This window comes from Rhinolophus sinicus, linkage group LG04 (genome assembly GCF_036562045.2).
Source record: "Rhinolophus sinicus isolate RSC01 linkage group LG04, ASM3656204v1, whole genome shotgun sequence".
Classification (NCBI taxonomy): Eukaryota; Metazoa; Chordata; class Mammalia; order Chiroptera; family Rhinolophidae; genus Rhinolophus; species Rhinolophus sinicus.
In genome coordinates, this window is record NC_133754.1 from 44180202 (window position 1) to 44194513 (window position 14312).

The window sequence follows — 14312 nt, forward strand, 5'->3', positions numbered from 1 at the left end:
GAAAATTCTCATCCCCTGAAGGTCTGGCCAGTTATCAATTCAGAAATATTATTTATTCAGATTTTTCAGGAAGTTTCAACCATAGACAAGAACTAACATCCCAGAAACCACAATGTTCATGAAAGTTACATTGTTGGCCAGTGAATTCTGACGGATAAAAATGTTGAGGAATTTATCAAAAGCGCACTTTTCAACAAAAAGGCCAGAACAAAGTGTGGAGATTATTTGTTTGGCAGCATATAATAAAAAGTGAGGAAAAACACTGTTAAAAAAAAAAAAATTCTCTTTAAAAAAAAAACAAAAAAAAACCAGATGGGAAATGAGCTCAGGGACTTCCAGGCCCTTTGTAAGTAGTGGGGCCTGGCTTCCTTTTCAGGTCAGTGGTTTGTAGATCATTATCAGTCTCATGTAAGTAGAAGAGGAAAAGAAACAGAGGAAAAATAAAAATCAGGATGTTATTTAAAGGGAAATGGACTGACCACATTTTTCTGTACAACTCTGAGAACACTTTAGGATTCTCCTGTATCTAAACATTTCCAAAAGTCAAAATTTCTGGAATTGCCAATTATTAATAATCTTTGCTTTATACTCTCATCTTTCCTTTTAAATTCTCTTGCTAAGAGATTTGACATTGATAATACACCATAAAATATCAGTAGGAAGAGCACCTGAAAATCATTCCTCATCCTGGCTTCACACACAAGTGTAAGAACGACAACAATTTCACACTCACATAGTAGAGAAATCCTGTAACAACATGCTCTTTATTTAAAAATTGTGGTAAAATATCCATATAACACAAAATTTACCACCTTAACCATTTTTAAATGGACAGTTCAGTGGCATTAAGAATATTATTATTGTGTAACCATCACCACCATCCATCCACAGAACTCTTTTCATCTTGCAAAACTGAAACTCTGTACCCATTAAACACTAACTTCGTATCCTCCCTCAGCCTCGAGCAATCATCATTATATTTTCTATCTCTATGAATTCGACTACTCTAGGTACCTCACATAAGTAGAATCACTTCACTTAGCATAATGTCCTCAAGGTTTATCCCTGTTGTAGCAAGTGTCAGAATTTCCTTCCTTTTTTAGGCTGTGTAGAATCCCAATGTATACATACACCATTTGTTTTCCATTCGTGCCTCCCTGGGCACATGGGTTGTTTCTACCTTTTGGCCCCTGTGAATAATGCTGCTATGAACATAATACATAAGTGTACAAGTATCTTTTCCCTGTACAAGTATGAATCCCTGTTTTCAACTCTTCGGGCTATATCCCCGGAAGAGGAATACAATATGCTCTTTTTATTCCTTCCATACAAACTCTCTCCCTTGTTAGTTTATATCACATATCAAAGTCTAATGTTTGTAAAATATCGATAGTATCCATAAATTGCATCCCAGCATCTTTTTTACCATTTACTACCTTCTCCATATTCCAACACTTTACACAGCTGCTCTACCATTACTAAGCTATCTAAAAAGCCAGGGTACATAGGAGCTCAAAAAGCCAGCTGTAGACACCGTGGACTGATGGCAACACCCTCACATTCAGTTAAAAATGTCACCGTCACCAACATCATCTGGTAAGAGGCTTCCCTTGAAGAAGAATCATGATTGGAAATGGCCAAACCCACGCTGAATTTTATGTTTCCGACAGGAAAAGGGAGATTCCTGAGCATTACTTTCAGTTATGCATAGAATTGTTACTTCTAAAGCAACAAACCATCTTACATTTCTTTTTTTTTTAGATTTAGTTTTCATTTTAATAGTTAGCTTTCATTTTAATAGTTTCACAATTTTACAAAAATTTAAGATGTGTGCACCAAAAAGTGATTTTTCCAGTCATAATAATTTTCCCTCTGAATGTTATTTTTTTTTAAATTTCATCTTACATTTCTTGATCTAAAACATTTATATCATAAAAGTTATCATCTCCAATTGCCGAGTAAAGTTTACCTACAACTTACCCATGGAAAATAAGTTCTCAGATTATGTCAAGAAAAATTGATTAGACCACAAAACTTTGAGAACAATAAAGGTTCGTCAGTCATCAGAAAGTGTATGCCTTTTAAGACTCTGTTTCACCTCCATTCTTTTATTTCAGAAATTATCTAACTTCCACCAAACCAAGTCATTGATCAGGCAAAAACTTACAAATCTAGTCACTGGTATTTCCACATGTGCTTAATGGTACTCATTATTTACTTCTTGAATCAAAGAAAACTACCTAATATTCAAAATAAATTTTACTAATTTTAAATGAAGCCAAAAGTACCCAACTCTAGTACCCAGTGGGGAGAGATTATGTGCATGTGGAAGTGGATGGGCAGGGTGAGAAGCTAGGGAGGCGCAGGCGGGAGGCTAGGGAGGCACAGGTGGGAGGCTAGGGAGGCACAGGTGGGAGGCTAGGGAGGCGCAGGCGGGAGGCTAGGGAGGCGCAGGCGGGAGGCTAGGGAGGCACAGGCGGGAGGCTAGGGAGGCACAGGTGGGAGGCTAGGGAGGCACAAACACGGTGCCTGAGCCTTCCTCAGGGCCACAGTGTGGGTGGTGACACTTGAACACAAAAAGCATAAGAAGCCATTAGTGAAAGGCCCAAACCAATGGTCTTAGGTATTAATGTGCACAGTGTCGGCAGTAAGCACCAGCGGCATTGCGAGAATGGGGGGAGAAAATCACCATAGGAGTTGAAGTGGCCTCAAAAGGGTGAGATGGTTCTGGAAGGATGGAAAAGAAGAGACGACATTGCTGGCAAGGAGAACCACGAAGCCAAAGCAGAGACAGAATAGACGAGACCCCGAAGTACCAGGGCCAGGGTCTGATTCTTAAAAAGAAGTGTAGTGAGCAAGTAAGGGCTATATTAGCCATGGCGTTTTTGTCCCTGGCCCTAAAACTATACTTCACCAGTATTCTGATGGCGGAGAACTACCCTTTTGTTTTTTAAAATCCACATTTACTTCATGTCTCTCAGGTGTTTTTCTCCACCCTTGGCAAGTACATCCCACAAACAACTCTCTCCATAAGATGCATTTTCAGAAAACACTTAGATGTCCTTCGGAGGTGACCAATATCAACACATGTCCTATTCAAGAGCTAGACAAGTGTGTCATCACTAGCTACACTTATGTGTTAGAAAACCATTGTTCTGAATATGTTTGACAGAACTCCACATAACATTCTATCATTTTAATATTCAACTAATATTGTTTACTAGTAAGTATAGTATTGCAAATCAACCCCGAGCACACATTTTGCTCATTATTTGATCCATTTGCTAACCAACTTGATATCTTCTTTCCATATGAAATAAAACTTTCCCCTGATCGAATTTGTTTCCTCTGCCTCTAATAATATAACAATAATTCCTTTTCTATGCTGTCCAAAAAAAAAAAAAAAAGAAGAAGAAGAAAAATCAGGGACAGACAGAGGAATCTATGGCATTGCTAAGACAATTTTGCTCATTCAGCTAACTAGACAGTTATTAAAATCACCAAGACAAATTAGCAAGAAAACTCAGTGTGGTGTGAATGGCCTTACTTGATTAGAATTTGGGAGTTTCCAAGAAAACAAATAACAGCATCCAAATTTAAAGGGGAACCATCACAATCACCGTGATGAGGATCAAAGCTGAAATTCAAGCTCCTTAATCTTCGGAAAAATTCCACAAAAACAGAAAATAACACTTGCTCATTCAATCTCGGCCAGCAAAATGTTAGTGAGCTCTTTGCCGTTTCTAGAATATTTGTGCTGGTGTCCCCAGAGAAGTAGTTATGGGCAAATAGGACAAAGGAGTTTTTCTCCGTTTCAATCACTTGATTCTACAACTGTTTAAACATCCAGGTTCCTTGTCTCTGGGATAAAAGATGAAAATAAATTAACTATATCTTGTTTCTTTGGTTTGTTTGCTTCTTAAGCCACTTTATCTCAGGGCTGCAAATACAACTTTACATTCTAGGTCGCAAAACTTGAAATAACTTTGTTACTCTAATTAATAACAAGAAGAATACATACTTCATGTTCAGAGAGACCTGAGATAACCTTTAGCATCCTTGGAACGCACTACAGGAAAAATATGTCAACATGGATTGCAATTTGTAATCATCTGATTTAACTTCTCATGTTAATTTGTTGCCAAAATCACAGGCAAAAAGCATCATTCTGAGGTTTCCATTCATTTGTCCTTTAGCTAGGTAGTCTATTCATGCAATGAAGTTTTTAAAACATTGTGTATTTTTAGGCATGAATTGAAATCATTACCCCAAAGCATAGTTTGGCAGCAGCATTGTACTAATAATGGTCAATTTCATTTCCATGGCAATTCTACCTTTTTTGGAAAGAACTGAAAAATAATCATTTTCTCCACATGTACCTTTAACAAGTTAGAAAAAGTGAACATTTGTGAAAACTCTCACCTTTGTTATAAACTGGAGTCTCTTAAATGTGGTGGGGGGAAAACACTTTAAGGAATATAATTTAACAATCATTATTAACATAGAAGTTTCTAAAGACAGTTCAGTGTACACAGAACTGTATATAGTAGGTTATGTTCTGGGGAGTAGGATTAGAAAAAAATGTGGTAGGGGAGACTTTTAATGTCAAGTATTTAAACAGTACCTGCTGGTTTGTTTGTTTTTAATGTAAGTATGTAGTGCTTTTTAAATTAAATAACAAATAACCAATGAAGCTTTAAAAAAAGAGAAGAAAAAAAAACACTAAGGCACTCAATTCACAGAAGACAGGGCTTGGATAGTAATAGCCTCAGGTAGAGAAGCATGGAGATAGAGAAGAAGGAAGCATGAAGAGCGAAGGAAGTAACCAGAATCTCCAAATAGGCCAAGGTAACTCTAGGTTACCAGGCAGCTAACACCCCTATATGGGGTTCCTGCAGGAAGAATGTTATTCCCACTCCCTCACCAGCCTCAAAGCTCTTGTGGGTCACTCAGCCACAGACCATAATCTGAAAGGTTTTCAGCAACAATCCAGAGTGCAGCTCACAGCAGGAGCTGTGCTGAGTCCTCTGCTGGAAGCTACTGAGCTCCAAGAAACAGCACCTGCCACTGCACCAGAGGTAGGAGTCAGTACGTACCTGGTTACCGCTAAGCACTTCTCTGGTGAGCCCACACACAGTTCAAAGCCTCTCTCACGCAGTCTCCCAAAGTGCCATGCTAAAAGGATCCATGACAAAATCCTCCACTGCTCCCCAGCAAATCCCATCTTTAAGATTCTAAGGCACTCGGCAAAAACCCTCAATTCCTCTTCACAAGATATAGGGTGCACTTGTGAGCGTTAAATCAGCCCAGAGAATAGCACTTTTATTCAAGATGAAACACACACACACACACACACACACACACACACACACACACGGGGGGGAAAAAAAGTTATATATATGTGTTATATATACATAGGCATGTTTGCATATATGTACATATATATACATATATAAGATATATTCATATATATTTATATCTGCATACATATGCAAAATTAATACCATTTAAAAAAATCAACTCATGAAAGACTGCCTGGAAGAATACAATGACAGAACTTTTCCTCTTACCATCTTTGCATCTTTTAAAAATCCTAAGTTACACAAATAATCAATCAATAGATAGAAAACAATTGTCTGTAAAGATGAACCCCATGGCTCTCTGTACAGAAAGTTAGAAGTCATCTACCTGAAAGTCATCATAAGGGAAGAGCAGCATCTCCCTAAGACAATCGTTCAGGATCTGTGTCTTCTTCTGGACGATGACATTTTCATAGTCAAGTGGCTCAATCAGCTTTGGCTTTGCCTGGAACGTGAAAAGATAAGCACTTGAAACATTCTTAGGGATAAAGGCAATTTCTGAAGATTAAAGAACTTTATACATTCTGCTCTGTGTTTGTATTTTCCAACTTTTCTACCCTTAGAGTGTTAGTTTTGCTACCAGGAAGAATCTGAAACAAGAGACAAAAGTTGCTTTCAAAGGAACAGAAGACACTTGATGGCACTCTGTCTATAGAAAGTCATACTTGTTCACTTATTTCAGCACAAAGGAGGCTATGGATTCTGGTGGCACTTCCAGTCATGTCTTGAACCATCCTTGGCTAGGTCAGCCCCCTTGCAAGCACTTGGCTTTTCCAGAGCTGCCCTGCTTCTGGCTCCAGCCACAGTCTGGCAGCGAAGCCGCGACACCCACAGTGGTTCCAGCCATGACCACCCTGCCTTGGCACATGGCTTAAAGCATCCACAGGGCTCACTATTCCATCTAAGACACTATGGAACTTACCTCTGAGTCTCAAAATACCCCTATCCTGAAATATCTACCATGTACGTACATAACACCTAGACATAGAAAACTGTGCACTGGACCAAAACCAGGCAAGCAGGGAGAGAAAGAAAGGTATCCCTTCAACCAGGGCTTGTGGGTGAACCTGAGGGGGTAGAGAGGGCCACCCCTGCCATGCACTGAGCAAAGGAAAGAGGCAACAAACAAGTGGGTAAAGAAAAGAGAGAACATGCCTTTTCTAATGATTTCCAAAATTATTCTTCTAAGCAAAAATCTCTTTCATCTTTGCCAGTCTTTGCCAGTCTTTATCCCTGATCTAGGTCAGGGATAAAAACACATATTCATCTAACTATAGCACAGTATGCCAAGTGCTAAAATAGGCATACACACGCACATACACACACAGCAAGATTATTTTTAAAACTATTGATAAAAAGGCATAATAAAGAATAATTATGATAGTCATAATTTCAAAAAATGCTGTAGATATAAAAATGACAATATAGGCTATATATAGACATCTGATGTGTAGCATCTAAATTGGATATTGTGACTGAGGCTGCTACATGTTCCCTAAATCTCTTTTCCTTCCACATACAGCTGAACTACCTTTCCCAGCCCTGTGGTTAGGTGAGGCCATATGAGTGTCTTCTGGCCGATGGCATATGAGTGGAAGGGATGTGGCCACTGCCAAGTCTGGCCCATAAAAGCCTCTGCACGGACTGAATGTTCCCCCGTCCCCAAAATCCCTATGTGGAAACCTAATGTCCAATGTGATGGTATTATAAGGTGGAGTCTTTGGGAGGTGATTAGATCATGAGAGTGGAGACCTCATCAGTGCGATTAGTGCCCTTAGAAAAGAGATCCGGAGAGCTTTCTTGTCCCTCCTGCTATGCGAGGACAGTGGGAAGAGGGCTGCCCATGGACCGGAAGTGGGCCTCACCAGACACAGCCTCTGCCGGTGCCTTGACTTTTGTTTACACAGCCCCTCCCAAGTCCATGAAAGAGCATTTCCCTCCTTTGTTCCTCCAGACTCTTACTTGGTTCCCTATTAGACCACATGTCCCAAACTGCAATTTTCTGTTGTTCCCAAATAAACCCATTCTGCTGGAGAAATACCTGGCTGTCAACTGGTTTAAGGTCAACAGCCTATTTAGCACACCAAACAGTGTTTTTGTTAATTAGATGAATTACTGTTTTTGCCGAAAGGTAGCTTGGAAGTATTTGATGACAGAATGTAGTGTTATAGATACTAGGATTATCTTGCTTTTGTATGCTAGTGTGACTGTTTCAAGGTGTTTTCACAGATGACTGCATTTAATCCACTGTTAAATTAACAAGAAAGCCATTGGGGGGGGGGGGGCTCGAACGCTGTGGCAGCCCACGTAAGCAAATGAAAACCTAAGCCTGTAAGTGCCTCATGGTTACAAAATCAGAACACTAAGGGCCACTAATCACAAACATGAGGCACAAACAGCCAACGAGGCTTTAGGCTGTAGTCAATCAAATAATTTCTTTCCTTTGCGCTCGCCTTTTCTCGACATAAGTCTCTCCCCAGCCCTGTCAGCTGAGTGCTCCTAACCATTTCCAGTTTGGTGCTGCCCGATTTGAATCAATTTTTGCTCAAATAAAGTCTTACAATATTTAATACGCCCCTGTTTATCTTTTAACACCATTTAACACCAAAGGGAGGCATGAAAACATCACTCTGTTTTACTGAGGCTGGAAACTGAGGATAACGAGTTATTAAACTAATTGCCCGAATGTCCCACCAAGAAACCAGCACAATTAGAACGCAGTCTTCTGTCCAACAGAAGGCTTTCTTCTCCAAGCTGCCCTTTTAATATTCTGGGGTCACCACTGCTCACCCGTAGTAAATGTGTGGAGAATTCATAAGCCAACATTTCTGTTAAAGATGAATGACGCACGCTAATCAGGAAAGCCCATGGGATTGGTTCCAACCACAGGGAGATCTCATGGAAGAACTGTCTTCTTTGGTCTCAAGGACTGTGGAGATTTGAAATTTGTACAAACCCTTAGGTCACTTAATGAAATGACTCCTTAGGGACCTGATTGGGCAGAGGTCTCAGCAGTGGCAGGGAGAACCTTCCGAGATGGAACCCCTGACTCCAAGGAAAGGCGTCAACCCCAAGGGACTCTCCGCTGCCACATTAAGAACAAGGCACGAAGCTCTTGCTTCAAATACAAATAACTGGCACCATGGCTCCCTTCTACACGTGGCCCTCAGGAGGAGGAAAGAAAGAAGGGATCGGAGGCGATAAGGCCGGGAATGGAGATTGGTAAGGGAAGGCAGAAAAAGGAGGAAGAGACAACAGGCACAGGCAGAGGACGCAGAGGAGGAAGAAACACAGGAGGAAGAGAAAGTCAGAAAAAGAAGATACAAGACGAAACGACAGAAGACAGGGCACAGGGAGACTTGAGGTGGGTCCGTGGGAAGTCACATCCCCGTCCCTGCTACACTGTGGGTTCAAAGCACAGCCGCCTGTTGTCTCCTCTTCTTTAAACTGACGATTCACTAGTTACATTGTTCGCTGTTCTTCAGCTGCACTACGCTTTCCCAAGTGGTCACACGATTTGGGGCACAGCTGACTCCCCCATAGTGTCCCTGGTGACAGAACACCACACGAACAATAAGAGAAATTAGGCTGATTCCCAGACTGCCAGTGCCCCACTCCTGGGTAAGAAAGAGGCTTAGTACAGCTCTAGCACACGGACTTGGTACTAAAGGCATCTCAATGTGCCTAAATTCAATTCCTCCATGGTGACATACCTCCAAGAGCTGAGTTCCACAAGAAAGATTCTGGGTCTGGAATGACCCAAACTGACCAAAGGTCATGGATGGTGCTGCTCATAGGCCATTAGAAACGCCATGGTTTGAAACCCTGAGAATTCATGAGTTTGAATTTTACATATTTAAGGACACTGTGTCTCCCTAAGCATGATGGGGCTCAGCCATCTCGAGTCTATGACATTCAGAGCTGGTACAGTGCGTGGTTACGTTGCTTTCACAGGGTGTGAACAATGTAGCTCAATCCATACACACAAGTCCTTCAGCTTTCTCTCCTGTCTGGAGAGCAAAAGTCCCCACCTATGAACATTCATTTCTCGAGTTATTGTGAAAGCAGAGAGGGTGTGGTACTTTTAATTTACAGCAGACTACAACAGTGGTTCTCAAAGTGGGGTCCCCGGGGCGGCCGCGTCAGCATCACCTGAGTTGACACAAAAGTAAACTGAAGCAGAAACTCCAGGAGTGGGGACCAGCTGTCTGTGCTTGAGCAAACTCTGCAGGGGATTCTGAAGAGCCCAGGGTCTAGAATGGGGCTCCAGGAACTGTGTTGGAATTTGTCAATTCAGAGAGGCGTAAACCCAGTGCTCAGTTCCTTAACCTCCTTGGGGTTACAGGCCCCTTTGAGAACCTGGGCCCACCCTCCACCCCCAAAATGTATATACATTTTCCTTTGTAAAATTGTATACAGAGTTTTCGGCGGAGGGGTGTCATTCCCTGGAGAATAGCTACAGAACTGAGTTGAAGACACCCTGGACTCGTGGAAGAGGCAGGCTCCTAAACACTTAATTCGATATGCTGAGAGGTGCTGGAGTTACACGCAGAGCTAAGGGAGGAGGTGGAGCCAATTTCTGTCCATGGGCTGTGAAGTCTCCTCACTTCACCAAGGACTGATGCATCCAGAGTGCTGAAGGAAGAGAGAATTCTTTGCGTGGGCAAAGCTTTGAACTCGACAACACAGCGCTCCTCAGCGAGGCAGCAGAGTGGTTCTGGGGCATCTCTCGCCCCAGGGCCCATGACATACACAATCCAGTTCACCAGTGCTGACTCAGAGCTGCTCCTGTCATGCCCTCACACCTCCGCACCTGTCACAACCCTACAACCCCTCAGGCAGCCACCTACAAATGTTTTATTCTAGCAGCAGACTCTCACAAACAAATCTCACACAGGCAAGTATGTCAAAGAAGTTAAAGCAGAGTTGCTCCAGCCTCAGGGCGTGCAGCACTTGGCTGTATAACTGGGGCACCCCCTCCCTGCCCCCATTACAAGGGAGCTTTCCCCCCTCTGACTGCTGTATCCCTGGTGAGTAGCAGTCCTAGGGTGCAGTTCATTCTGCTTTGCATTGAAAGGACCCGTGAACAGCTCACCTCCTCGACCACTGGGACAGGGCCGGGTCTCATTCCCTGGCCCCCCACCCCCGTCATCATCTAGCCCAGGACCCAGACACATACTGACTGTGAGGTTAATAAAGCCTAATGCCCCTCACTGGCATGGACCCCTCACCAGGCCCCACGTTCCTATACAGCACAACTGCTGCTCAGCATCTTGACTTATTAGGAAGATTTGCAGGAACACGCCCAGCGTGTCAGTCCCCCAGGGTCCTGACTCAGGGCACGGAGGTGTAGCATGAGGGGTCATACTGCAATAAACACACAGTCCGAGACGCTTGGCCCCAGAACTGCCTGGGGGCATTTGAGAGTCACTGTTGTGCCAGCTGAGAATGCCCCCAAAATCATACAGCTCATACAGGAAAGAAACCTAATGGAGGTTTGCCCAATCCTAAACATTGATGCCACGTTACCAAATGTTGTGAAGCTAGGAGAAACTTTTCGAAACGACGGTAAATAATATACAAAGTTTGATTACTCATTCAGCAGGAAAGATGAAATGATCTGTCCTTGCGATACAGAGTAATACAAAATTGCGAGTAATACAAAAGTAATACAAACAGAGTAATACAAAACCATGCTCATATGAAGAGGTCATAATAGGAGGAAGCCAAAAAATGTAGGGGAAGAAAGTATTTCTGAATTGTGTCAAGAAGTTATTGATAAAAATGTGTTGTTTTCCTGTATTTCTGATGTTTGTGGCTTGAGTTAGCCTTTGAAATTTGTTGTGCTATTTTTTTTTAAATTCTAAATATTCACTTCCATGCCTTATTTGGTATTGATGATTATTTTTCTTAAACAAGTCCCCCAAAACTCTAAGCTTCATCAGTCACAAAACCTGGATATGCCCTGATAGGGCCACAGATACCACACAGATGTTAATCACATTGAAGGCAGTGTGGCCAGTGTGGTTATGAAAGCTGAGTCGTGCAGGCACATGGACTGTTATCAAGCTCCATAGAGTTAATGCAGGTCAAATGCTTGGCAGAACCTGGCAAACTGTAAGCACATAATAAACGTTGCTATTATTATTTAATTATAATTAAATGTGTTGCTTGCATGAGAGGAATCTTAGATTTTTTCATTTTTCGAGTGCTCCAATCTGTTTACAAAAACTATCCCACACCCTCCAGGAACATATGAAATAAAACAGACAACAATGGTAGGGGCATTCACAAAGAAGGGAAAACAAAAGGCCAAAGACAGAGGAAACGGTACAATAATAAACAGAGATGACACTGGAATTCAGGGATTAAGCCCCAAAGAAACATAAATAGATGCTTACATTATAAACTGACTTGAGGAGGACAGATCAAGTTTGTGTCTGGAAGGACTGAGAAAAACAACTGGGGGGTCAGGGTGCACAGAGAGGCACTTTAGACCCATTCCCATTTGGGAAGCTCCACGACAGAAGTAGATCAAAGATTCCAAAGGAGGAGAAAGGGGCAGATGGTAAACCCCAAGAGACGCTCCTCACTGAGGGTTACGTGGTGTTTACCCAGGGAGAAGATGGAGGCAGAGTCTGAGAGGCTCAGGTCCCACAGAAGGTTTTCTAACAGAGAATCAAAACCTTGGTTTCCATGGAGGAGACCCACAGGCAAGGCCAGAAGCCAGGGCCACGTGATCCAAATGCTGGTGAGAAGGAGCCCCACGGCACGGGGACATGTGCACACGTTAGCCCCTGACTCCCAGGCCCCACCCATCCCTCTCTACAGGTCAAAGCAGTGGCAACACAGCAACACAAACTTCCGGTGATCACGCAGTTCCCACAGGCGCCAAAGAGCATGACCCACCTGCCCTCCCATTAACCTCCCTTTCAGGCTCTCTAAACTCACTCCCTCCTGGAGCATTTGCTGCTGTGGGTCTGGCAGCTCAACGTTCACGCAAATTGAAATTCCAGATCCACAGGCAATCAGAAACCAGGGAATCTTCCCCATGCCAGGAAAACGAGATTCCTCTGGAATCCAGCAGACCTGGAAAGCGTCAGCCCACAAATGAGTTCAGTTTTGGCCAAACACACCTCGAAAATCATGAGAAGAGCTAAGCAAAAAGGCTTACTGGTGCTACTGCTCTTCCTTCTGACATGAGAGCTTCCTCTGATCTTTCTGGTCATTTCTTGCCTTTGTGCCTCTGATAAGTAACACAAGCTGAAACCTAAATGCCACTTCTTGAAATAGCAAACTAAGGAAATGGCAACTCTTGCAGTATGCTATTTTAAGAAATGAGAAATCCATCCTTTCTGCTTATAAAGAATTTAGGACTTCCTTGATTTCTCTGCATGGCCATAAAAGCTACTTGATCAGCTGAGGTAAAAACCTTTCATGGAGCTTAGCCCATTTTCAAAGCGGCGCACTTTTTGGCGTTGCCAACGGGACACCAGTACTGTTGCTGGGGAGGGGACGGTATGACGTGCAATAAGAAGAGGCTTCGGGAACCACTTCATAATCAGTGTGGCCCCATGAGCCCCCGGTACTGCTCTCTCGCACACAATCTCACGACATATTCCCACCAAGGCCTTCTTGAAACCGTCACATTTGAAGGAAGAATCCTCATTTTCCTGTAATTAGGGTGCCTCTAATTATAGCTGCCTCTCTTCCTCACATACAAATGTTATTAGCAGTTATGCATTCCTTCTCTTCAGAGTTTTACTGAGCATTGCGCCAGGTCTTTGGGGCACCACAATAAAAAGGACACAGCCACCCCACCCTCCCCAGAGAGCTCACAATCCAGATGGAAGACAGATGTGTGAACCATTAGAATACAATGCCTACCAGCCGTGGGAACCCATGAGCGGTTTCTGACCCACAAGAATGAACCTGACTTCCTCCCAACTGGGTTACAAGCTCCACCAGGGCAGATTTTTCCAGTTTATTCACGGCTTTCTCCAGCACCTAGAACAGCACCCAGCATGGCATAGGCACCCAATAAATATGTTGGATGAATGAAGGAACTCAGCAACGTGGGGTGCTTCTTAAAGAAGGCTGACAGGTAATGAGTTGGCCAGAAGTCAGGGCGAATGGGCGATTCCTTGCGGAGAAAACAGAGATGACAGGGAGCGTGCGCACAGATGGAACCAGAGCCTGAAGTCTGTACGATCGGAGGAGGAGGGTGTTAAAAAATACAAAGTTATGAATATAAAGTTGCTGGAGTCCCTCCCAGGACCTTGGACGGAATCCTGAAACCGAAGCTTCGTTAGCTTCAGGATAAATCCTCCTCTGAGCACGGTGAGTTCCGGAATCAGCAAGCAGCTCACAATAGCTGGGGCAGAGCCGCATAAAAGGCTTGGGTGGCAGCAGGCCAAGCGTTTGGGGCACCAAGCCCTAGGGGTGCTACAGCATCCCTGGAAATCCAACGTGCTAGAGAAAACTACATTTATGAGAACTCCTTTCTAAAAGAATACTCTGTAGCTGCAAAGAACAGGTGAATAAGTTACCTGAGGTGGGCAGCAGGACGCCCGGATGGGCATACTTGAGAAATCATGGATGGTTAACCGTACGGCCTTAGTTTCTCTGAATACGTGGGCAACACTGGAGTCAAAGAGGAATGGTTCTGTACAAGAGGTCCCCACTGCACCTCTGCCTAAGCAGTCCCTAGTCTCCCATCTAAAACAGGAAACAATCTGAATAGCACCCCGTTGAGGGAGTACCAATGATTAGCCCACCTGGGGTGCCCATATCCCAAAGCCACCCCAGCCTACACACAGCCTGTGATAAAAGATGAGGCCAGAGTGACAGGCGAGCCCGTTGACAAGGGGCCTAAGGAAGCCAGCAAACTAGTGCAGGAAGAAGGCGACTAGAGCCCTTGTCATCCTGTGGCCATGGACAATGACCTCCCAT

General features: G+C 43.4%; 1 protein-coding gene across 34 annotated transcripts in view; it reads right to left on the reverse strand.

Moving 5' to 3' along the window:
* Positions 1–14312, reverse strand: part of DOCK9 (dedicator of cytokinesis 9) — a 256028-nt gene that overhangs the window by 132334 nt on the left and 109382 nt on the right. For all 34 annotated transcript variants that reach the window (XM_074329465.1, XM_074329468.1, XM_074329454.1 and 31 more), the window contains exon 2: positions 5689–5805. In XM_074329465.1, coding sequence (XP_074185566.1) covers positions 5689–5718 — 30 coding nt within the window. In that variant the 5' untranslated portion in view covers positions 5719–5805. The remainder of the gene's footprint in view (positions 1–5688; positions 5806–14312) is intronic.